Genomic DNA, 19,065 nt, shown 5'->3' on the forward strand with positions numbered 1-19,065 from the left:
CATTGAAAAATTGGCTGGAAGGTTGAGCTCCGCAGCTTTTGCTGTACGGAAAATTAGACAACTGACCGACGTTGAAACCGCCAGATTAGTTTACTTTAGTTATTTCCACAGCTTATTGTCGTATGGCATTTTGCTTTGGGGTAGAGCCGCTGATATTGAAACTATATTTGTATTACAGAAAAGAGCCATCCGCTCTATATACAAACTAGGTTCCAGGGATTCATTGAGAGAACTATTTAAAGAAATTAACATCCTTACAGTTCCATGTCAGTTCATTTTTTCCAATTTAATGTATGTACGAAAGAATATTTCAACTTTTGATACAATTGGCAGTAATCATGACATTAATACTAGGAACAAGCATAAGCTGGCTTTTCCAGCGATGCGTCTGGCGAAAGTTAATAAATCGTTTTTAGGGTACTGTATTAGATTTTATAATAAGCTTCCAACAGAAGTTGCTCAAATGCCAGAGAATAAGTTTAAGTGTTACATTAAAGAGAAACTCTGTAAAAAAGCTTATTATAAAATTGATGATTACTTAGAGGACGTTAATGCATGGCTGTGATAAGTAGTTAGCTCTGCTCATATTATTATAATAATCATTATTAAGCTTATAAGTACCTATTGTATACCAACTAGTTTTAAGTCTTTTTTTTGAAAAGATGGCTCAGGAGTTTCTTGCCTCCGTTCTTCTCCTTAGACAGAAAGAGCCCCCCCTTATCCGAACGGAGAGTAATTTGTAAAAATTGACGTTCATCAGAAAATTTTATATTTGTACGATGAATAAAAAATTTTGACTTTGACTTTGACTTTGACTTATATAAAATGTTTATGCAAATAACGAAATACACGTTGTTTATACATGTAGGTTAGTGAGTTGCAGTATGTTTGTTACGTTTGCGTCGAATAGAATGGTATTAAATATGTATTCTAATTAAGCCTGCTACATGCACTCAACATTTATTGAATAATAATATCAATAACGAATATTTTCGACTCTATATATTCGAGAGGATATCGATCGATCTTGATCAGCGCCCGTGTCGGTAACGATAGAATCTGACAAAACCCCCATCGATTACCTATCGACCAGACGCGACAATATTCATGATTCGCGCACTGATCTAATGTGGTGATTACTTGTCAGTTGCCTTCCTTCATATCGCAATCATCACGACCTCTATCTTACCCTTGCTGTTAATTGTTATAGGTTTTTATGTTCATATTACCTCCTCATTCCAAAGGGTGTCTGGTAGAGATTGCTCTAAGCAATAAGGCTGCATGTTTTATACTGTTTTTTTTTATAGTTTATATTTTTTTTATGTAGCCTGGGTAGTGTCCCACTGCTGTGGGTCTTTACCCAGCAGTGGGCCTTTGCCTGTTTATAAATTGACCAATGTTCACAATACTGTGCTTCCTTCGGCCATTGAGGCAAAACCTGTCGAGGTCGTCCCGCCATCTCCATTTGTTTCTTTATGGTGCAAATAAAGAGTATTGTATTTTTCTTGTTTGCAGACGACGGAGAGCCCGTCGGACTTCACGCCAGTGGTGACGGCGACGTGCAAGACCGGCGTCATGTCCATCCGGATCAACTTCAACGTGCCCTTCAACGGCGTCGCGCACGCCAGGGAGTTCAGGTAACTAGCGAGTCCACTTGAATAATTAAAATTGGACCAGCCCACAGGTTTACCTACCCAATAAAAAAAAATTCAAAATCGGTCCATAACTGGTATAAACAGACGAATTGAGAACGGTCCATAACTGGTATAAACAGACGAATTGAGAACCTCCTCCTTTTTAAGTAGATTAATGAAGTGACTGTAAAAAAACGTGAAAACAACTTATTGAAAAGTTTTCTACAGTCATGTGTTCTGAAAATTTCATTATTTATGTAAGTACCTAAATAATGTTTGTAAAAACCTAATTTATGCCTCATATCAATAAGACTAAAATTATACCACCTAGGTACGGTGAAGTACCTCAACAATCTAGCTAACACTAAGTACATCTTCCCTGCTACAGTCACTGGGGCGCGCAAATTATTCTCCATTATTTTCTACTTAAAGGCAAAAGTTGTGCAGTAGTTGCCCATAATAGGTATATTATGTGCAATCTAAATTGCTCCAGCCGCTAGCCGCTGCGGCCAAGAGGTCAAGAGTAAAGGTGGCGGACACTCGCTCTGATCTTCAACCTAGAATTACTCTGAATCGCTTCCCCATTTTGTATTTTGTTAAGTGAGACTCTGCATTGTCCGTTATTTGCTCCCACAAAAAGACTGTTAACTCGATCTTCCTAATGTATTCCTAAGTAGCTGTATTAAGCACCTGTTCACACTGTCACGGAGTCGAAAATTACCTGTCTCTGGACCACCTAAGTGGCCCTTTTCCTTCAAGAATAGTAAAACACGCACTCACGCCTTGTACTAATGTACTCCCTTGCGGGGTAGGCAGAGGTGCATTGCTGCACCCACTTTTCGCCAGAGTGTTATGTTAGTCCCAATGTAATAGGGGGCGGGTCTATTGCCATTTTACGGGCACATCCAAGACCTGAGAACAAATATCTGTGTTTAAACAAATATCTGCCCCAGCCGGGAATCGAACCCGGGACCATCGGCTCAGTAGTCAGGGTCACTAACCACTCCGCCATTCGGTCGTCGAATAGTAACCACCAATGATTTTGCTTTTATGAAATATTAGATTTAAAATTAATTTATTCAGACATTTGATATTTTCTATGATGATTTCTGCGAAGACATTCAGGGTTCCAATCAATGTACGGTACGATGTTTCTCCTCTAAACAGATTCTAGGCGTGAGGAGATGTGTTTAGCGGCTATATGGCTCATCACGATGCCATCCACACACAAATACATAGTATATGCTCACACACAACAATAACAAGGCACCATAATGAAATGTTCCAGGACGCCGGCGTGCATGGCTCAGGGCAACGGCAGCGAGGCGCTCAGCTACGACATCAACCTGATGGCCGCGCAGGGCTCCAGTGACTACTGCGGGGTCTTCTGGAACAATGTGAGTGCTTCTTCTTCTTAGCGTCTAGGTCTAGACGACAAAGTAAAGGCCGATTCACACACTGTTTAGTGCGAGTGTTAAGTAGACGTACATTTTGCTGGGCTCGTTGTAAAGTATTCGCAAGACTCTTGAATCTGCCATACATACTAAGCAATGTGCGTCTACTTAACACTCGCTTTAAACAGTGTGTGAATGGGCCTTAAAGACTGACATAATGAGTTATTAGATTCTTTCATGCGATTTCGGATTCTTATTTTCATTAACATAACAAAAATATAAGGCAAGGAAAAAAGAGGTCTAACTCTCCTGGAATTACAGTAGTGCAGCACAATGTTATTCAATATTTACCTTACTATTCCCCCGTAAATACAAGCGAATCCAGGGACAATCCAATCTTGCACTTCTACTGAGCCATTGTTTACCCAACAATCTACCCCGAACCGTCCAGTCTACCTAGACCTTCTGTTTCTGGTTTCAGCGAACGGACGAGAGATCTCTGCCGCTGGCCGTGCGAGTGCACCGGACCCTCGAGCTGGCAGACGACAAGTTCTATGTCATCACGTGCGGGAAGGCTGGCTTCAGGAATGCTAAGTACGTACTTACCGAAAGCCGAGTTTATAGAAGCTTAGCAGCACAGATTAAACATTAGTTATTATCAGTAATGGTTAATGCTTTTAAATGTTTAATCTAAAGTAATGGTTTGTAACATTTTCAAAGGCGTCATAAACATGCGGTTATGTTGGTAGGTACTTCTACTTGTAAATACTGAATCCCTACACTACCTAAATACTGTGTAGGTTGTTTTATTAGCACTTCGGCCCACTGTACCGAGTCGGCTACACCTACACTTAGATGCGGAATCATGATACTTACATATACTTAACCATAATTAAATTATTTCTATTTTATAAAAGGTTATTTAGTAAACAATAAACTAATTATTTTCCAGGAACGAAACGTCCCTCGTTTCGTTGCGCGTCCTCAACGAACACAACAAGAAGGTGCTGAACGCGGCGTACGGGCTGCCGTACACGCTGCGCGCAGAGATGAGCAAGATCGACGGTAAATATGGCGGCTATACGTTTAACGTATCTGTGTCTGTGTAGGGCTCTGACTGTAAGATGATAATGAAACATAACTAAAATATAAATGTGGGGACATCTCACACACGGCCATCCGGCTAGGCAGAGCCTGTATTATGTGTATCGGACAGCTGATATATCTCCACAAATACATAGATAGATAGGTACATATTAAATATAAATATCAATATCAACACCCAAGACCCGAGTACAAATATCTGTCTTTTAAACAAATATCTGCCCCAGCCGGGAATCGAGCCCGGGACCTTCGGCATAGCAGTCAGAGCCACTAACCACTACGCCATTCGACCGTCATACTACACCCCATGTTTTATCAAAATAAAAAATAGTCTTAGATGGTTTACTCAAAGCTGTAAAACAAAAATCTAATTTTCGTGGCAATGTCTACTGTAACAAAACATTTACATTCAAGTCTTAAACTTTCAGGAACGCACGGCATCAAAATGAAGAATTGCTTCGCGTTCAACATGAGGAATAACACGGCGGACCTACTCGACGGCAGAGGGTGAGGATTCTCTACTTAACTAAAATCTAAAGTATTCCTTCTCAAGACTCAACTCGAGATTAAAGGGGCCAGGCTAAGGGTGCGTTTCCAAAGAGATATGCTATGCAATTAAGCTGCGATGATGTCAACAGTTTTAACCAGTGCTATGCTTTGGGGACCGATGGATATGATTGTATATCAAACGCACAGGGACATATCTGATGGAAAAGCAGACTTATTTTGTTTCTGTGTATAGCGAATGGTTTTTATAAGACGTAGGCTGTTTTTAACAGCATGCGAATTCCATCACGCACGCAATTGCCACGCCATTTTCCCGCGTCTCTTGTGCATATTCCACGCATTACAATGAATACTTGTATGCACGCAAGCGGGGCAATCCCGCGTGCGTGATCTAATCCGCACGCTATTAAAAACACCCTTCAGCGACCTTCGTATAACCTGTACCCTATTCTACTTCCCAGGTGTCCGGTGAAGGAGCAGTCGGTGGTGGTGCACCACTCGCCGGGCGTGGCGGACCTGGTCATCGCCTCCATGTTCCGCTTCCCGGACTCCTCGCAGGTCAACTTCCAGTGCGACATCGCTATTTGTAAAGGTGAACTACCATTAAACAAGGTCTAGACCCTATTACAACATTATATCTTAAAGAATATTTTCATAAAGGCTCTAATATTGTTATACCTACTTTTGCCAAACCAGAGCGGATAAGCGCGAAAAAAAAACATAGACACAATGACGATAACCGGTCGAGTTCTACATGTCGAGTCATTGTTGACAACATCATCCACTACAGAATGCAGAATGACTTCATCAGATTTTCGAATCATTTCACGCTTACGAATTCCCCAGCACCACAAAGCTCTATCCTCATCCCCTCGCATAAACTTCCCATATTTCTCTGATACCAATCGTTATTATTCTCAGGAACGTGTCCCATATTCGACTGCTCTGAGCCTGGCATCCCGGCGGGAGACACCACGGGCGAGGAGGGCATCGTCACCACCTCCACCGGGGTCTTCGTGCTCGACCCGAACGATAACTTAGGTAGCTACGTTGTTCTACTAATAATACACCTGATACGTATACGTAGGTACTTTCAGCCGGTCTACAGGAGAATATTCCACGCTTGATATCCATAAGCACCAGATATATGTCAATATCCCGAGTTGTTCTCGTCATAAAAATCTGGTGTGTTTCGGATGGATCAGGGTAAACAACTCTAGTTGACGTAAACCAAAATTTAGGAGGGCTGCCGACTAACCACGTATCTATCCCATAATTATTTTTTTAGTTTTTTAATATACTCTGAGAGATAAGATTGTTTGTATGGATTTAGCGGGTTTACTAATATTGACATAGCCAAGATCAAAACCTTTCAGAGTTTTAATTATTCTCATTTTATGAACGAAACCAATTAAAATAGTCACTTTTTCACGTGCCATTTCCCCATCCGCAGTGGCAGCGCTATCCTGCTCGGAGGGCGGCATCCACCCGGTGTGGCTGCTGTACCTGGCCATCGCGCTCGGCGTCATGTTCGTGGTCATGCTGCTCGTCAACTGCTTCCTCTGCACCGCCATGACCTGCTCCTGCGCACGGACTGACGTGAGTGACGGCACATAGGGCCTGTTTCACAATGACTGAATAAAGGATACCCGTGGGGTAAAAGACATGCTGTCACTGTCAGTCGTAATTACAGAGAGTGGCTGTCTTTTATCTCAAAGGTAGCCATTATCCAGACATTGTGAAACTTCTTCTTTCAGAAGTCTGTGATCTTTTCATGCATAGGAAGGAAGGATGCTGACACCTGAGATTAACATAATTAATTATGTATCTATAGGCTTTTTTTTCATCCCAATCCCTCGGGACACTTTTTAATGCGAAGTGAAGCTCGCGGCTAAAAGCTACTTTATTTTCATTATCTATTAAATCTCCGTTAGTAAAAATCACCTAGGTGTGCTGTCGGTAGACTTAGCACTGTAAACAGTGATGATCTACATTCCCTCACGTATGTGTATTTTAAATCACTAAATTATCATTACAGGTGATAGAAAAGGACCCGTCGGTGGTGGAAGACTACGACCCATACCGCAGCTGGCACGGCAGTCAGTATGGCAGCCGGTACCCTTCTTCTACTATACACTCTGCGAGGTAAATTGAATTAAAGTTTCCCTGTCGTAATTTAAATACTACTGTGAGCAATTAAGCAATATTTGCTGTCTATCAAGGAGCCTCAGTTTTATTCAGTGAGATGGCTATGTCCATAATCATCATCATCCCGTAATCATCCAATGCTGGACATAGGCTACTCCTAAGGAGAGCCACAACAGTTCTCAACCCTCACTATACTGGCTTCCTGTCTAAAGCTAACGCTCGAGGGAGTGGGATGGAGGGCATCCAGCTCTAAGTATTCTAGTGATTATTGGCTAATGAAGAGCGTACTAATGTGCATTTAATGTTGCCAGGTCCGTATCAGATAACAGCGACCACTACGCCATAGTGCAGTCGCGACCCGGCAGCCGGCACTCTGGCATGCATCGCAGCAGACACTAGGTGCCTTCGACCTTCTAGTACAGTTACAATTTACGAAAACTATAAAAGTTTGCGTTTTCTCGTATACATATAGATATATTGTAATATTTGTACAATAAATAAATATACAAGGTGGCACCTCTAGCGGAACTTTTGAGAGATAATGTATGCAAATGACGGAGGAACACGTATACTTTTTCGTTTTTGTAGTGAAACCATTTTGTTCGAAGTACTATATAATAATTGTTTGTTACCAACTACCAGAAGGAAACATTCAACATAGGTACATACTCTTATGAAACAATAACTGTATGTATACTTAGCAAGTTACCTACCTAAAGTGTAGTGGAGTGTCACATACCTTTATTAAATCAAACATGTGCCATCTACCTATTGTACCTAAAACTGTAAACTTGTTTAGCATTATTTAAAAATATATAGGTACCTAATTGGTGAATTTAATATTTGCAACGAATCCGTCCATTGCTTTGGTTATGATTAGATAATTAAAATAATTATTATAAATACATTAACGTAATAATCTAGGTTTGTATTTATGTAGCATATTAATTAGGAACTCTTTATATTATGAAATAAATAAAGATTCAACCACCATCAATAAATATAAATTGCATATTGGTGGATAAGTTAGTGCAGATTTCTCGTTATTTAGATTTCAGAAATGTTTCACGTTTTTAAACGCAATATTTACAAATAAGAGTACATTCACAACGAATTATTAGGTATATTATAGTTGAGCATTTTTGCGGCATTATATCCTTTTGTTATATGACCCAAATGCGGAATAGCTATACATTTCATAAAAGTTTATTTATGCTATTTCTGCTGCACAACAAGAATAATTTTCTTAACTTACTCATAGGTAATTGGGAATGGTTGGAATTGTAATAAATCCTATTTATTTAAGTAGGTACCTACCCAAGCATAAAATGTGTTCTAAAAAATCATTCCAAGGGAATTCAGCCAGGGAATACAAATTAAACATACCTAATACATAATAATTATGATATTTAGCCATCAGTTTCTGACCTATTATGCGCTTATCAAATGTAGTAAATAAGTTAAATTAACTACTTAGTATTAAAAAACCATGGAATACCACATCAACACTGTGAATATAACTATTAGCCTAGTATGTAAGTTATAAATACATGTTTATTTTTGTATAAAAGTAACGTTTTGGTGTTTGTGTGTGATTTTGGAATTAAGGTACTATACTTAAGTATTTTGTAGTAAATTAAATAATACACTTAGGTACCTAGTGAATGAACATAATTTTTAGATCTTTAAATAAATATGTAATGTATGCACTTAAAGCTCGTTTTATAACGAGTGCTCAAATGTAGGTTGATGATTGTACTTATATGAATCTACGTGCTACAGCTTTTAGTCATGCGATTATTAAAAATAAACTGACAAATGTTATTTAACAGACTGTGTACTTAATAAAAAAAACTTAACAGAGCCGACTATTTTACTTCAACCTCCTTCCTTCCTTCGACCATGGCCATGTGTTTATTAAATGGCATTAGGTAGTTGTGATTTTCAATCTAGATAAATGAAAGAATGTGGTATAAATTAAATATAATAATTGAATAAGACTTGACGATATCAATAAGATCAATGATATCTGTATACCTATTTCCTCGAAAAGATTGGCTTAAGAATCAGGGTTCAGAATTAATAAAACAGTATTTTGCACACATATCGTATAATGTTAAAATAATAAGTGTTTTACACGATTTTACTCTTACTTTTTTAATTATATAGGTAATTATTTTTTATATGAACTATAAAACATATAATATAAAAATGTAGCTGTGCTGGTAACTATTATGTAAATATCGAATACAGTATTGCACTTATATTGGAAAATATACAAGGGATAAAAGGAATATACTTCAACTAAATGGGTGGACTTAATAGGTACTTAAATAAATTTCATGCTAACAATGGCCTAAGTTTATCTATATTTTTAATTAGAAGTCTCATCTTACTGTCTCAGTATTTAAATACTCAATAGGGTTGAGCGTTATTTGCAGGGGCAATTAACTAATTCATTGATTTCTTTCCCACACAGAAGCAGTCATTTTTGTAACTACCTACTTCATTCAGCCATAGCCCGTATGTAATAGTCAGACAAGTACTGTATACACTGTATACAGAGTGTTGCAAAAAGGGTATAGGTACTAAGCATAAACTTAAGGGGTCATTCATGGTCATTCTTTTTGGAACCTAATCTAAAATCATTGTAGCTGAAAACAAATCCCTATACTTAGTTACGAAAATCACTCTTTCTGAAACCATAAGTGATACTGATTATTCACGTTTCATGAAAAAGAAGTAACAAATATCGTTGATCTTCACCGTAGGTACATATTTAATAGATGTTAATAGTACTCGTTATTCTATAATGGTAATACATAGGTTTAAGAACGCAATAAAATGACTCAGTAAGGTGCTTTTAAGATAATGTTTGTAATATTCTCCTTATAATATACAGTGTACTAATTGGACTAGAAAACAAACATACCTAATTTATTTTTTTTACACGGTAACCAGCTTTATTTACAAGTTGCTATATTTTATGGGTGTACCTTGCTAAACTATAAAAGACTTGATACTATAATATAGCCTGATCTAAATTTAACAATTCAGTCATTTCTTTTCTGTGTCTTTAGTTAGTTAAAAAGTTTTCATTTAGATTGTCTGAAAGGAAATCTTATGTAAAATTTCTGAACTTTCCTTTCCTTTTTAGAGACATATTTTTGTAGTTTGAGATTGATTCCCGCTATTTCTTTTCAAGTAGTTACTTAGAATTTCAAATATGCAGGTAACAAAAAAATTCCAGCATGATAAAATATTATGCATAATAATCTTCCAATTCACTAAAATCACAGAAAAACGCTTTTCAAATCATGTTTTACTTCTCTGGTCGGTTGTTCATGATGCTCTTGGCTACTTGGTCGTAGATGGATCGTTTGTAGATGCGCGGCTGGCTGTCGCGGAGCGCGTGCCCGTAGCCGCCGAATGAAGACTCCTCGTCGAACCAATTTGATGTTGGCTGGAAGGAGATGTAAAGAAAATATATATATTATATCCGTAACCGCACAGCATCAGCCTTAATAGTAATGGTAAGCACCCTGTTAACTGCTCCTGAATCATGTCTAAAGGCACATATCAGACAAGTGTGACTAGGTCTTTACGGCCGCTATAATTATGACGGCGCCGCACCGCTTTCCTAGGAAACCAAAGCTTCACCAAACATTTTTCATTGATTAGCAGTCGAAGCCAACGTAGCCATTTTAATATCTAAGCCATTGTTTTAATCTCATGATACCACACAGCTTTATCATAGTGACGAACGAATAAATAAGTAGAATAGGTACCAGTAAACCAGTGTAGTGGGTGTGATTGTATTAGTATCGATTGAATAATCAACCAAAACTGTTACTATGTTGGAAAATACCTACCTCAATCTAAAAATAATCATGTCTGTGGGTGGATATTAATTTTATCGTCTGGTTTCTAGATATTCGTTACACTACATTTATTGGTTTATTTATCCACGGATTATAGTTTACTGTAGATGGCAATAGCAAGCAAAAATTTATAACAAAGTGATAGTATACCTACTGGGTTTTAATGGTTTGGTAGCGGGAGGTATGTAAGTAGCCTCTATAGTTGAGAAGATGCAGAGCGATAGACTATAATTTTTAGACATGTAAACAAGGATACGGCTAGGAAGAATAAGAACACGATATTCATGATGTTTTAAAAAAAACGGATGTTGTCTACCTATTTATTCTCAATAACTTTTTAGTAAGCCCTGCAGCCCTATTTACCTCCAGTTTGAAGTTGAGCAGTATGGCGGGCGTGTGTCGCGAGTTGGCGACGGTGATGACGCGCGACACGGGGAAGTAGCCGGGCCGGCTCGCCGTCACCTCGTAGTGACCGGGCGTGAGCAGACGGTAGTAGTCGCCGTAGATACCTGCAATGTTACAAGCGAGGTGTGTGACTACGGAGTTTCGAATTACAAGGAGTTGTTGGGTCAAATTTGGTGTTTTTAGGGGATATGGTTTGGGCTATGCGTGGGGTCTAGGCTAGTTATTCGGGACGAAAGGTTTCATAAATGTAGATTATTAATGTGTAATTCCTGGAAAAGGTTTATTGAAGACATGTATTTCGATGGTACTGCTGAAATGTTCTAATTATTTATATTCTTAAAAATAAATAAATAAATATTTTTAAAAATAATAGTTTGGGCAGTAATTATAAAACTCTTCATAGGCACTTAGTTACTTTACATTACACATAAACATTACACACCCTCATTCTTATTTATGCCGTTCTTGAAAGTATGAAGAATTTGAAATAAAGTTGATGAAGCCGTTACGAATATGATCGAATAAGATATTTTTTGGATGGTAGTTATATTCTTCAAAATACAACCACTGTGTCACACAGTCTGTATGTGTGAGATCTTAATCATTATCACTTACGTCCCACATCGCGTAACAAGTCGTAAGTGTGTCCTAAGAGCCGAGAATGGTTTAGTTCATTAGTAGGGATTGGTGTAAATGACCCTTGTCCACATTGCTATATTTGTCGCTAGCCTTTATCACAATTACAATGAATGTTGATAGAGTAGAGTCACTTTCGACCGTAATGTTGTCAAAGTGAATTTAGCCAAAACCTCCAGATAAATAAGTGAGTTACACGGCTATGGAGCCGTATTTGGTATGTGGTCAAGTCTGTGGTTATCTTTGGATTAACATATCAACAAGTTTTAATTTTACTACCTATGGTATGGATTGATGTGGGTGTGGGATTACGCCTTAATGGACACAAAATCAATTATTTGTTGGATAGATAGTCGAACTTGGCAAGGATTTTCATTATAACACCAAAATGTTTATGCTGAACACCGTATGAACTACCTACAGATTAAGTACTTTTCTTTAACATTTACTGCTACCGCAGGTCTATAATAAAAATTATATTCTCTACTGGCATTTACAAATAATAAGAGCAAATGCAAAAGTTGTTTGAACTGAAACAGAGCATTTCTCGAACCAGGATCTTAAAAGGCAAGGTCATTCTGTGCGTTGTTTATGAATAGCCACAAGACATTTCGTCAATACACTTATAAATCGAGGTGTAATAAGTTAGACGTAGGTATGTATCTACCTAGAGACGAGGTTTTATTGCTTGAGTCTAGATCGAGTACCTATACCTAGTTCGACTGTAGGTAGTTACGTATATAAGCCTGGGTTCAGCAGATTATGTGCATATTATGAGATTTGATCATATCATAAAGTCATAATATTATGATAAGAAACTAACACATCGTTTACTTCCTACAATTGTGCTGCTGTACTAACATTATCATTATCACCTATATTCAATCCAAAAATAATTAATTGGGTATTCATTAACTATATTCTATTAATTCATGACTACCTACCTATCAGTAAGTGAATTTAATTCAAATAAAAATATAATAAATTGCACAGACTTCGAATAAATTATAATTATGAAAACACATAAATGCACAACAAGATTTGAAAAGGAAGGTCAATTTTATAAAATTCAAGAGCTTATTTAGATCCTGTTTCAAAGCTAAAGAAGATTAGACTTCATAATTTTTTTATGTTAATCACGATCATTCAACTTTTGTCTGTGACAAAATATACAAATACTAACACCTTAGTGACTTAGTGGCAACTCCCATTGTAGATAGCTGATATACATAGATACGAGTACGACACACAATGATCTTTATATCATCCTAATAAGGGTTAATTCTACAGAGTGATGGAAGTATTGACAGGGATGTGACGAGACGAATGAATGCGGGATGGATGAAATGGAAACAACTCACCGGCACGACGTGTGATCGCAAGATGCCAATTAAGATCAAAGGCAAAATATATAAAAGCGTCATAAGGCCGGTGATGTTGTATGGGGCTGAGTGCTGGGCAACCAAAGTATGCGATGAGAAAAGGATGCATGTGACAGAGATGCGAATGTTGAGATGGATGTGTGGGGTTACAAGAAAAGATAGAATACGAAATGAGTATATAAGGGGAAGTATGAAAGTGGCTCCTATAGTGGAGAAGATGAAAAGCCATCGTCTTTCTTGGTTTGGGCATGTCATGAGAAGAGAAGATGATTATGTTACAAAGAAAGTGTTGGAAATGAGACCCGAAGGAAGGCGCAAGAGAGGAAGACCAAGAAAGACGTGGCTTGATTGCGTGAAAGAAAATATGAGAGAGTGTGGAGTGAATGAGGATATGACAGGGGATAGGGTAAAGTGGCGTGACATGACCAACAAAGCCGACCCTAAATAAGGATAAGGCAAGGAAGAAGAAGAAGAAGAATAAGGGTTAAATCGCAATCCTTATCACACGGCAGCTGTTACATAATTTAGCTGCGCCCTAAAAATAGGGGAGCTATGCGATATAAAAAAATATAATACTAAATATATTGAACCATATTATGGCTTCTTTTCGCACAGCAAAAGTTTTGTAAATGTTACTCTCGTCCATTGTCTACTCTAAATGCCGAAGCCCCACCATTTCTCTCAAATGAACAAATCCCTTAATCTCATTATCAGCTTTTGCCGCAAATCCACTAAAATCCCAACCGCATTGACTTGCAATTCTAAAAATCTAACCTTAATATAGGTACTAGATTGCCCTTATAAACTAATCCTTGGTCTATCATCAGATGGTAAGTAAAAAATTGAAAACTATGTAGGTATATCCTTCTAAATCCTAATGAATGGGTATCATTACACTTACGCTCCCTTCATTTTCGAGGAAATCCAATAAGCACCTACAACTGAAAAACATCTACAAACAAATGAAACTCAACTCACCAGTCGTGACGTCATGGCGGATGGGCCGCGGCACGGGGCCGGTGATGTTCACCACGGAGATGATGGCGTTCTGTATGAACCCAGCGTCGTCGGACACAATCCCCTTGACCCCGCTGTGGGCCTTCCACATGAACTCAATGAGCGCCTCCCGGTTCCTCTCCCACTCGCTCTCGAGCTGCTCAGCAGCTGGGAACTTCTCGCAGCCCAGTTCTAAGGTTATCTCGAACGCGTTGGTGGCCAGGTAGTTGAAGTCCTGCATGCCTGGGGGAAAGTTTTCATGTTGTAACTGGATTGGGAAAATTACTGATGTCTGAAGAATTTTCCAGCCGTGGCTTTTACGTAAAAATATTAGCTCTGTTTTGAACTCATACTTTTAGCACATGTATGTGTTATGTAGTCTCGATATTAGTCTTCTGTTCAATTTTAACCATGAAAATTACCTCCATACACTATGAATAATTATAACTAGGAACAGTACAATAACTACTTTATTATTTCAGTGGTCATAGCTTCGTCAAGCTGGGCACAAAGCGATTCGCAAATTGCGGTAGTAACCATAATGTAAGCAGAAGAAAAACAGCATAACAAATCAATCTGTAGCAAAGAACCAGTTAAATGATCACGGCCAACGTGATATAATGTCGGCGGCCAACAATGGAGCTGATCCTATGTGTTTACTAAATATTTCCTGCTCTTTAAATGTCGCGTGAAGGGAAAAAAGTAGATTAATGTTATCGACTGTGGGTTATTGTTAATTGAGTTACGAGGCTCCGGTACAGTCGATGAAACTGATGCATACGTGGATGATATAGTAATAAAACCTACCTACCTACCTTCGATACTTGGCCCGCTATCTAATCATAAAACGACAAATTTAATTAACCACAGCTAACAAATAAAAAAAAACCAGTGTGCCCTTTAGATATAGGCAAGGCTTACATAGAACAGTTACCTATCAAGTTTTTGTAGTAGGTATTAGTGGTGTGGCTGGGTATGGTATATTTGAACCTCCTGTACTATTGTTGTGACTGGACCAGTGTAGCAAAAAATGTAAGAGGCGTTAACCGTAGTAAAAAGTAGATCGACAAATGGTCGATTTGAACTTTGTATACCCTTGAACACAATCCCTGGGTATCTCCCAGACACGGTGTCCTGCAACTTTTACTCCATATTTTTCTTTTATTTTACGCCCATTATGATGAAGAAAAAACCGGAACATTTGACGGAATTTCCTATCTATGGACTCGTGTTGATAAAAGGTCAAAACTTCACATTTATTTATTCGATCAATCTATGCATTTTCCTCAATGCCGCAAACCTGTTCATTTTATACCTAAGTATGCTTATCGAACTCATATTGTACGTATGGTAGGTAGGTATGCCTATTTATTAAATAATTAAGAATACCTAGATAAAAGTCAAGAGCCTCATCCAAAACTATTATTGCGATGGCAATTTCCCTATGGCTACTGCTCTTATAACACCGAAGATGTCTCGACTTGAGACATTAAACTCAAAGATGTTACAGACCTTTCAGTTCAGCAGCCATTATACGACTATGAACAGCATAAAAAAAGGAAAAATTTACCATTTCTTTTGTAATTACCTCCTTTCAAACTGTACCAGGCTGCTCCATTGGTGACGCCTCCTTGCTTGCCGAAGTTGTACGTGGAGGATTCATCAGAGCTGGTCACATGGCAGCCGCGACGGCTCTTAGAGGCCATATCCGCGTGGCACGACGCATACGTCATAGCCAGATCCCTGGAGGAGTGGAGAGATAATATTGTTATCGATCGTAGGAGCGTTCGCCTTTGTTTGCCGACACATAATCTAATTACGTGATTTGATGGTGTGCTATTTTATGGTTTTGCACCGTTCAAAGTGGTTTTTTAAGAATTTAGTTAGCGTGTTGCTGGATTTCTCAGTATAATAAGAATTCAAGCTTTCGCAGGATGGAGAAGTATTGAGGTGGTCTGTGCGAGATGTATTAGTACAGCTGTTACTAAATTTTATATATAATATTTCTTAATTAGATTAAAATCTGATAATCACTCATATGTACAGGTTCCCAAAAATAAGATGTTTGAGTAATCTCAATGAAAAGCGATAGGTATTACGTGTTTATTGGAAACAATGGCTGTATGGTGTAATGTTATGTGCCGGAACAAAAACAATACGATCTCGGCTGGCTTGAACTTCCGCTAGACTTGTGATGCAAGTGAACTATTTTTGAAAGAAGGACATCTTCAGTGGGTTTCCTTGTTTACACATTCATTCATGAATATTTAGAGATATCGAAGATGGTTGGTCTATTTTGTATAATTGTATAATAAAAACCAGGTATGCCTAATTGATCAGTGTAAGATTGATTACGAAACTGGTCTAGATTCTATAGTTCACGATTCGCAATAGAAGTAGCTAGTAACAAGGACAACTTCTGGACTTTACTGCAACCGATAGGCCTTTGTGGATCAAGATCGTTGCATGACATGTAAATAGGATGTAATAAATTAAGCAGACTCGCTGTTTCCGCTAATAAAATGTTAAGACAGAGCTCATATAATAATTTACACTTAAGTACATAAAGTCCCTTTTTAGATTGGGGTTTATAAATGTGAACATGTTTGAAACGAAACTGATATTTGACAGCATGAGATAATAAAACAATCAGATTTATGACCTTATTAACAAACACGACTTACTTATTACATTACCAGATAATTTTGCTATCCCATCCAAATTTATTACAATTCAAAACATATCTGGACTGGACATCTGGACTGCTAATCATCTAAATCCTTAAATCCACTTATTACGAGAAAAAATTAAAATGCCAAATCAGTAAGGGCCACTTGCACCAACATATTAAATCTAGATTTAGTGTTAAATCTCGATTTAGTGTCAAATTTTATATGGATTGACGTTTCTTAAACCGAGATTTGGAATGGCCCTTAGGGCCACTTGCACAAACATTTAAATCTAGATTTAGTGTCAAATTTTATATGGATTGACGTTTCTTAAATTGAGATTTGACACTAAATCTAGATTTAAATGTTTGTGAAAGTGGCCCTAAATGTAACATTTTTTGACATTGTTTTAAAGGAAAATAAAGTATAAGTAATAAGTGGGCCCGCTCACCTAAAAGTGTCATCATCCGGGCTGGCGGAGTACTCGGACACGGGGGCTCCACTGCGGCTCTCGTCGTAGGGGTAGTTGGCCACCAGGTCGCCGCCGTGCATGGCCGCGCTCAGCACGAACGGGACTGACATGATCCACCGCATCACCGCTCGCGTCTCTGGCTCCAGCTAGAAGAAGTAGTGGGTTGATAAGGAATCGACGAAAATAGCCTCCTGTCATCTCCGTGGAATGTTAAGGTATCATCGAAGACTCCCTGTCATCTCCAGTTAAATCATCCCAGGAATCCCAGACGCTTTTTTTACATATATTGTGGTATCTAGTAAGTTAAACCATTTCTACATACGCCTATCTACCAGAGGGTTAGGTTGGGATCACCGGTGACCATTTCGCTCGATTCTGACACACATTCATACATATCCCACAATGCCAGTTGGTTATTAAATGGAAACTTCCAACTTAGGCCTCAGAACGTCTTAGTCTTTTGTTTCAAATTCAAAATATACTCACAGGGGCGGTAAGCTTGGACAAGTCCTTGAGCAGGTGGTGGTTGTGGCTGATGCCCTGGCGCTCGAACTCGAACGTGATGGCGTCCAGGTCGGGGAAGTTGCGGTTCAGGTCCACCGAGTGGTTGTTGCTGCGCCCGATCAGGTAGTCCAGGCCACCCTGGGTAAATATGAGGGGAATTATTGTTAGGGCTTGGGGTTTTATTTTGATTATGATGTCTTTTTAACGTCAGCGTCGCTAAAACCGACTGACCGATTAGAAAGTGTACTTCTGGATAGTTTCAATCAAAATTGGTTCAGCTTTGCAAAAATGACATTTTAATTCGGCATCATAGCTGAGGATATTATATTTTTTTAATCAATTCAAATATAATCATATGTTTGTTAATGAATACTTAAATGAAATTGAATTGAAATATTGGTAAAGCAAAATTTTATACTCGTTATAAACTTAGGGTGGGTTGCACCATTTAACTTTAACTATAACAGACGTCAAATCTCTTGAAGATTGATCTGTCTCGCCAAGAGATTTGACGTTTGTAATAGTTAAAGTTAAATGGTGCAACCCACCCTTAATTTTCAAATGTCCAACTTACCGTATCAGCGGAGACCTGCCAGCCGTCAGGGTTCATGGAAGGCAGGAGGTGTATCCTGGTGCTATGTATTAGAGCCCTGATCCGGCGGTCGTGGTTCATGTACTGGTCGCACAGGTGGTGAGCCAGCCCTAGCAGCAGCTCCCGACCGAGGACCTCGTTGCCGTGGATGTTGCCCACGTACTTGACCTCCGGCTTATCTGTGCGACATTCGGGGGGTTAAGCAATTGCATTTGTTATTTTTTTTATTTATTTATAATGGTTTAAGGTGAAGTTTTTACTTACATGGTTGGTGGATCCCCGGATTATCCGAGAATTCAATGACGTACAGCGGCACATTTTGCACGGACGGCTCGGTAAGAGCATAAACTCGTGAAATATTGGGGCACTTGCGATGGACTTCCTCCAAAACTAAGGGTAGCTCCTCATTATTGTGATGTTTCCAAACAAACTCGGCTGTGGCGACCGCAGTAAATGCGAGCACCAATAGTAAATTTAGAGCCAACATTTTAGAGCTACCGAAAATATTTTTAAACTCTTGTATTGCACAGTAACCCACAACGAGCGTACGTCACTACGAAATATCGATCGATTTTCCCGCCCCCGGAATAACAACACGCACACATCCAACCACCGCGACGCGCCAACACAATCAAACTGACCGAATGAAATGAATGAATGTGACAATGACGTACGTAAGTGACGTCTTTGAGGGAGTGAATGAACGATGTATTGATCGCCAGTGAGTTGTTGACTGAGCTA

General features: G+C 38.7%; 2 protein-coding genes across 3 annotated transcripts in view; one reads left to right on the forward strand and one right to left on the reverse strand.

Moving 5' to 3' along the window:
- The window catches only part of LOC105394215, a 45,850-nt gene that overhangs the window by 23,391 nt on the left and 3,394 nt on the right, over positions 1-19,065 (forward strand). Inside the window, exons 2-11 of one of the 2 annotated variants that reach the window (XM_048628863.1) lie at positions 1,516-1,637; positions 2,923-3,031; positions 3,510-3,622; positions 3,981-4,093; positions 4,561-4,639; positions 5,101-5,231; positions 5,561-5,680; positions 6,093-6,238; positions 6,678-6,784; positions 7,099-7,211. In XM_048628863.1, coding sequence (XP_048484820.1) covers positions 1,516-1,637; positions 2,923-3,031; positions 3,510-3,622; positions 3,981-4,093; positions 4,561-4,639; positions 5,101-5,231; positions 5,561-5,680; positions 6,093-6,238; positions 6,678-6,784; positions 7,099-7,186 — 1,128 coding nt within the window. In that variant the 3' untranslated portion in view covers positions 7,187-7,211. Of the gene's footprint in view, positions 1-1,515; positions 1,638-2,922; positions 3,032-3,509; positions 3,623-3,980; positions 4,094-4,560; positions 4,640-5,100; positions 5,232-5,560; positions 5,681-6,092; positions 6,239-6,677; positions 6,785-7,098; positions 8,651-19,065 lie in introns of those variants that run through there. The other variant, XM_048628862.1, reaches the window with a different exon arrangement.
- LOC105388226 (carboxypeptidase E) lies at positions 9,423-19,008 on the reverse strand. The gene is made up of 8 exons (XM_038122478.2): positions 18,589-19,008; positions 18,307-18,503; positions 17,715-17,870; positions 17,208-17,374; positions 15,676-15,830; positions 14,070-14,330; positions 11,032-11,177; positions 9,423-10,250 (listed from the first exon to the last, which is right to left on the reverse strand). Exons 1-8 carry the CDS (start codon positions 18,809-18,811, stop codon positions 10,110-10,112), a joined length of 1,446 nt encoding a protein of 481 aa, XP_037978406.2. The 5' UTR covers positions 18,812-19,008; the 3' UTR covers positions 9,423-10,109.

The sequence above is a fragment of the Plutella xylostella genome, chromosome 22 (genome assembly GCF_932276165.1).
Source record: "Plutella xylostella chromosome 22, ilPluXylo3.1, whole genome shotgun sequence".
NCBI classification, from domain to species: domain Eukaryota; kingdom Metazoa; phylum Arthropoda; class Insecta; order Lepidoptera; family Plutellidae; genus Plutella; species Plutella xylostella.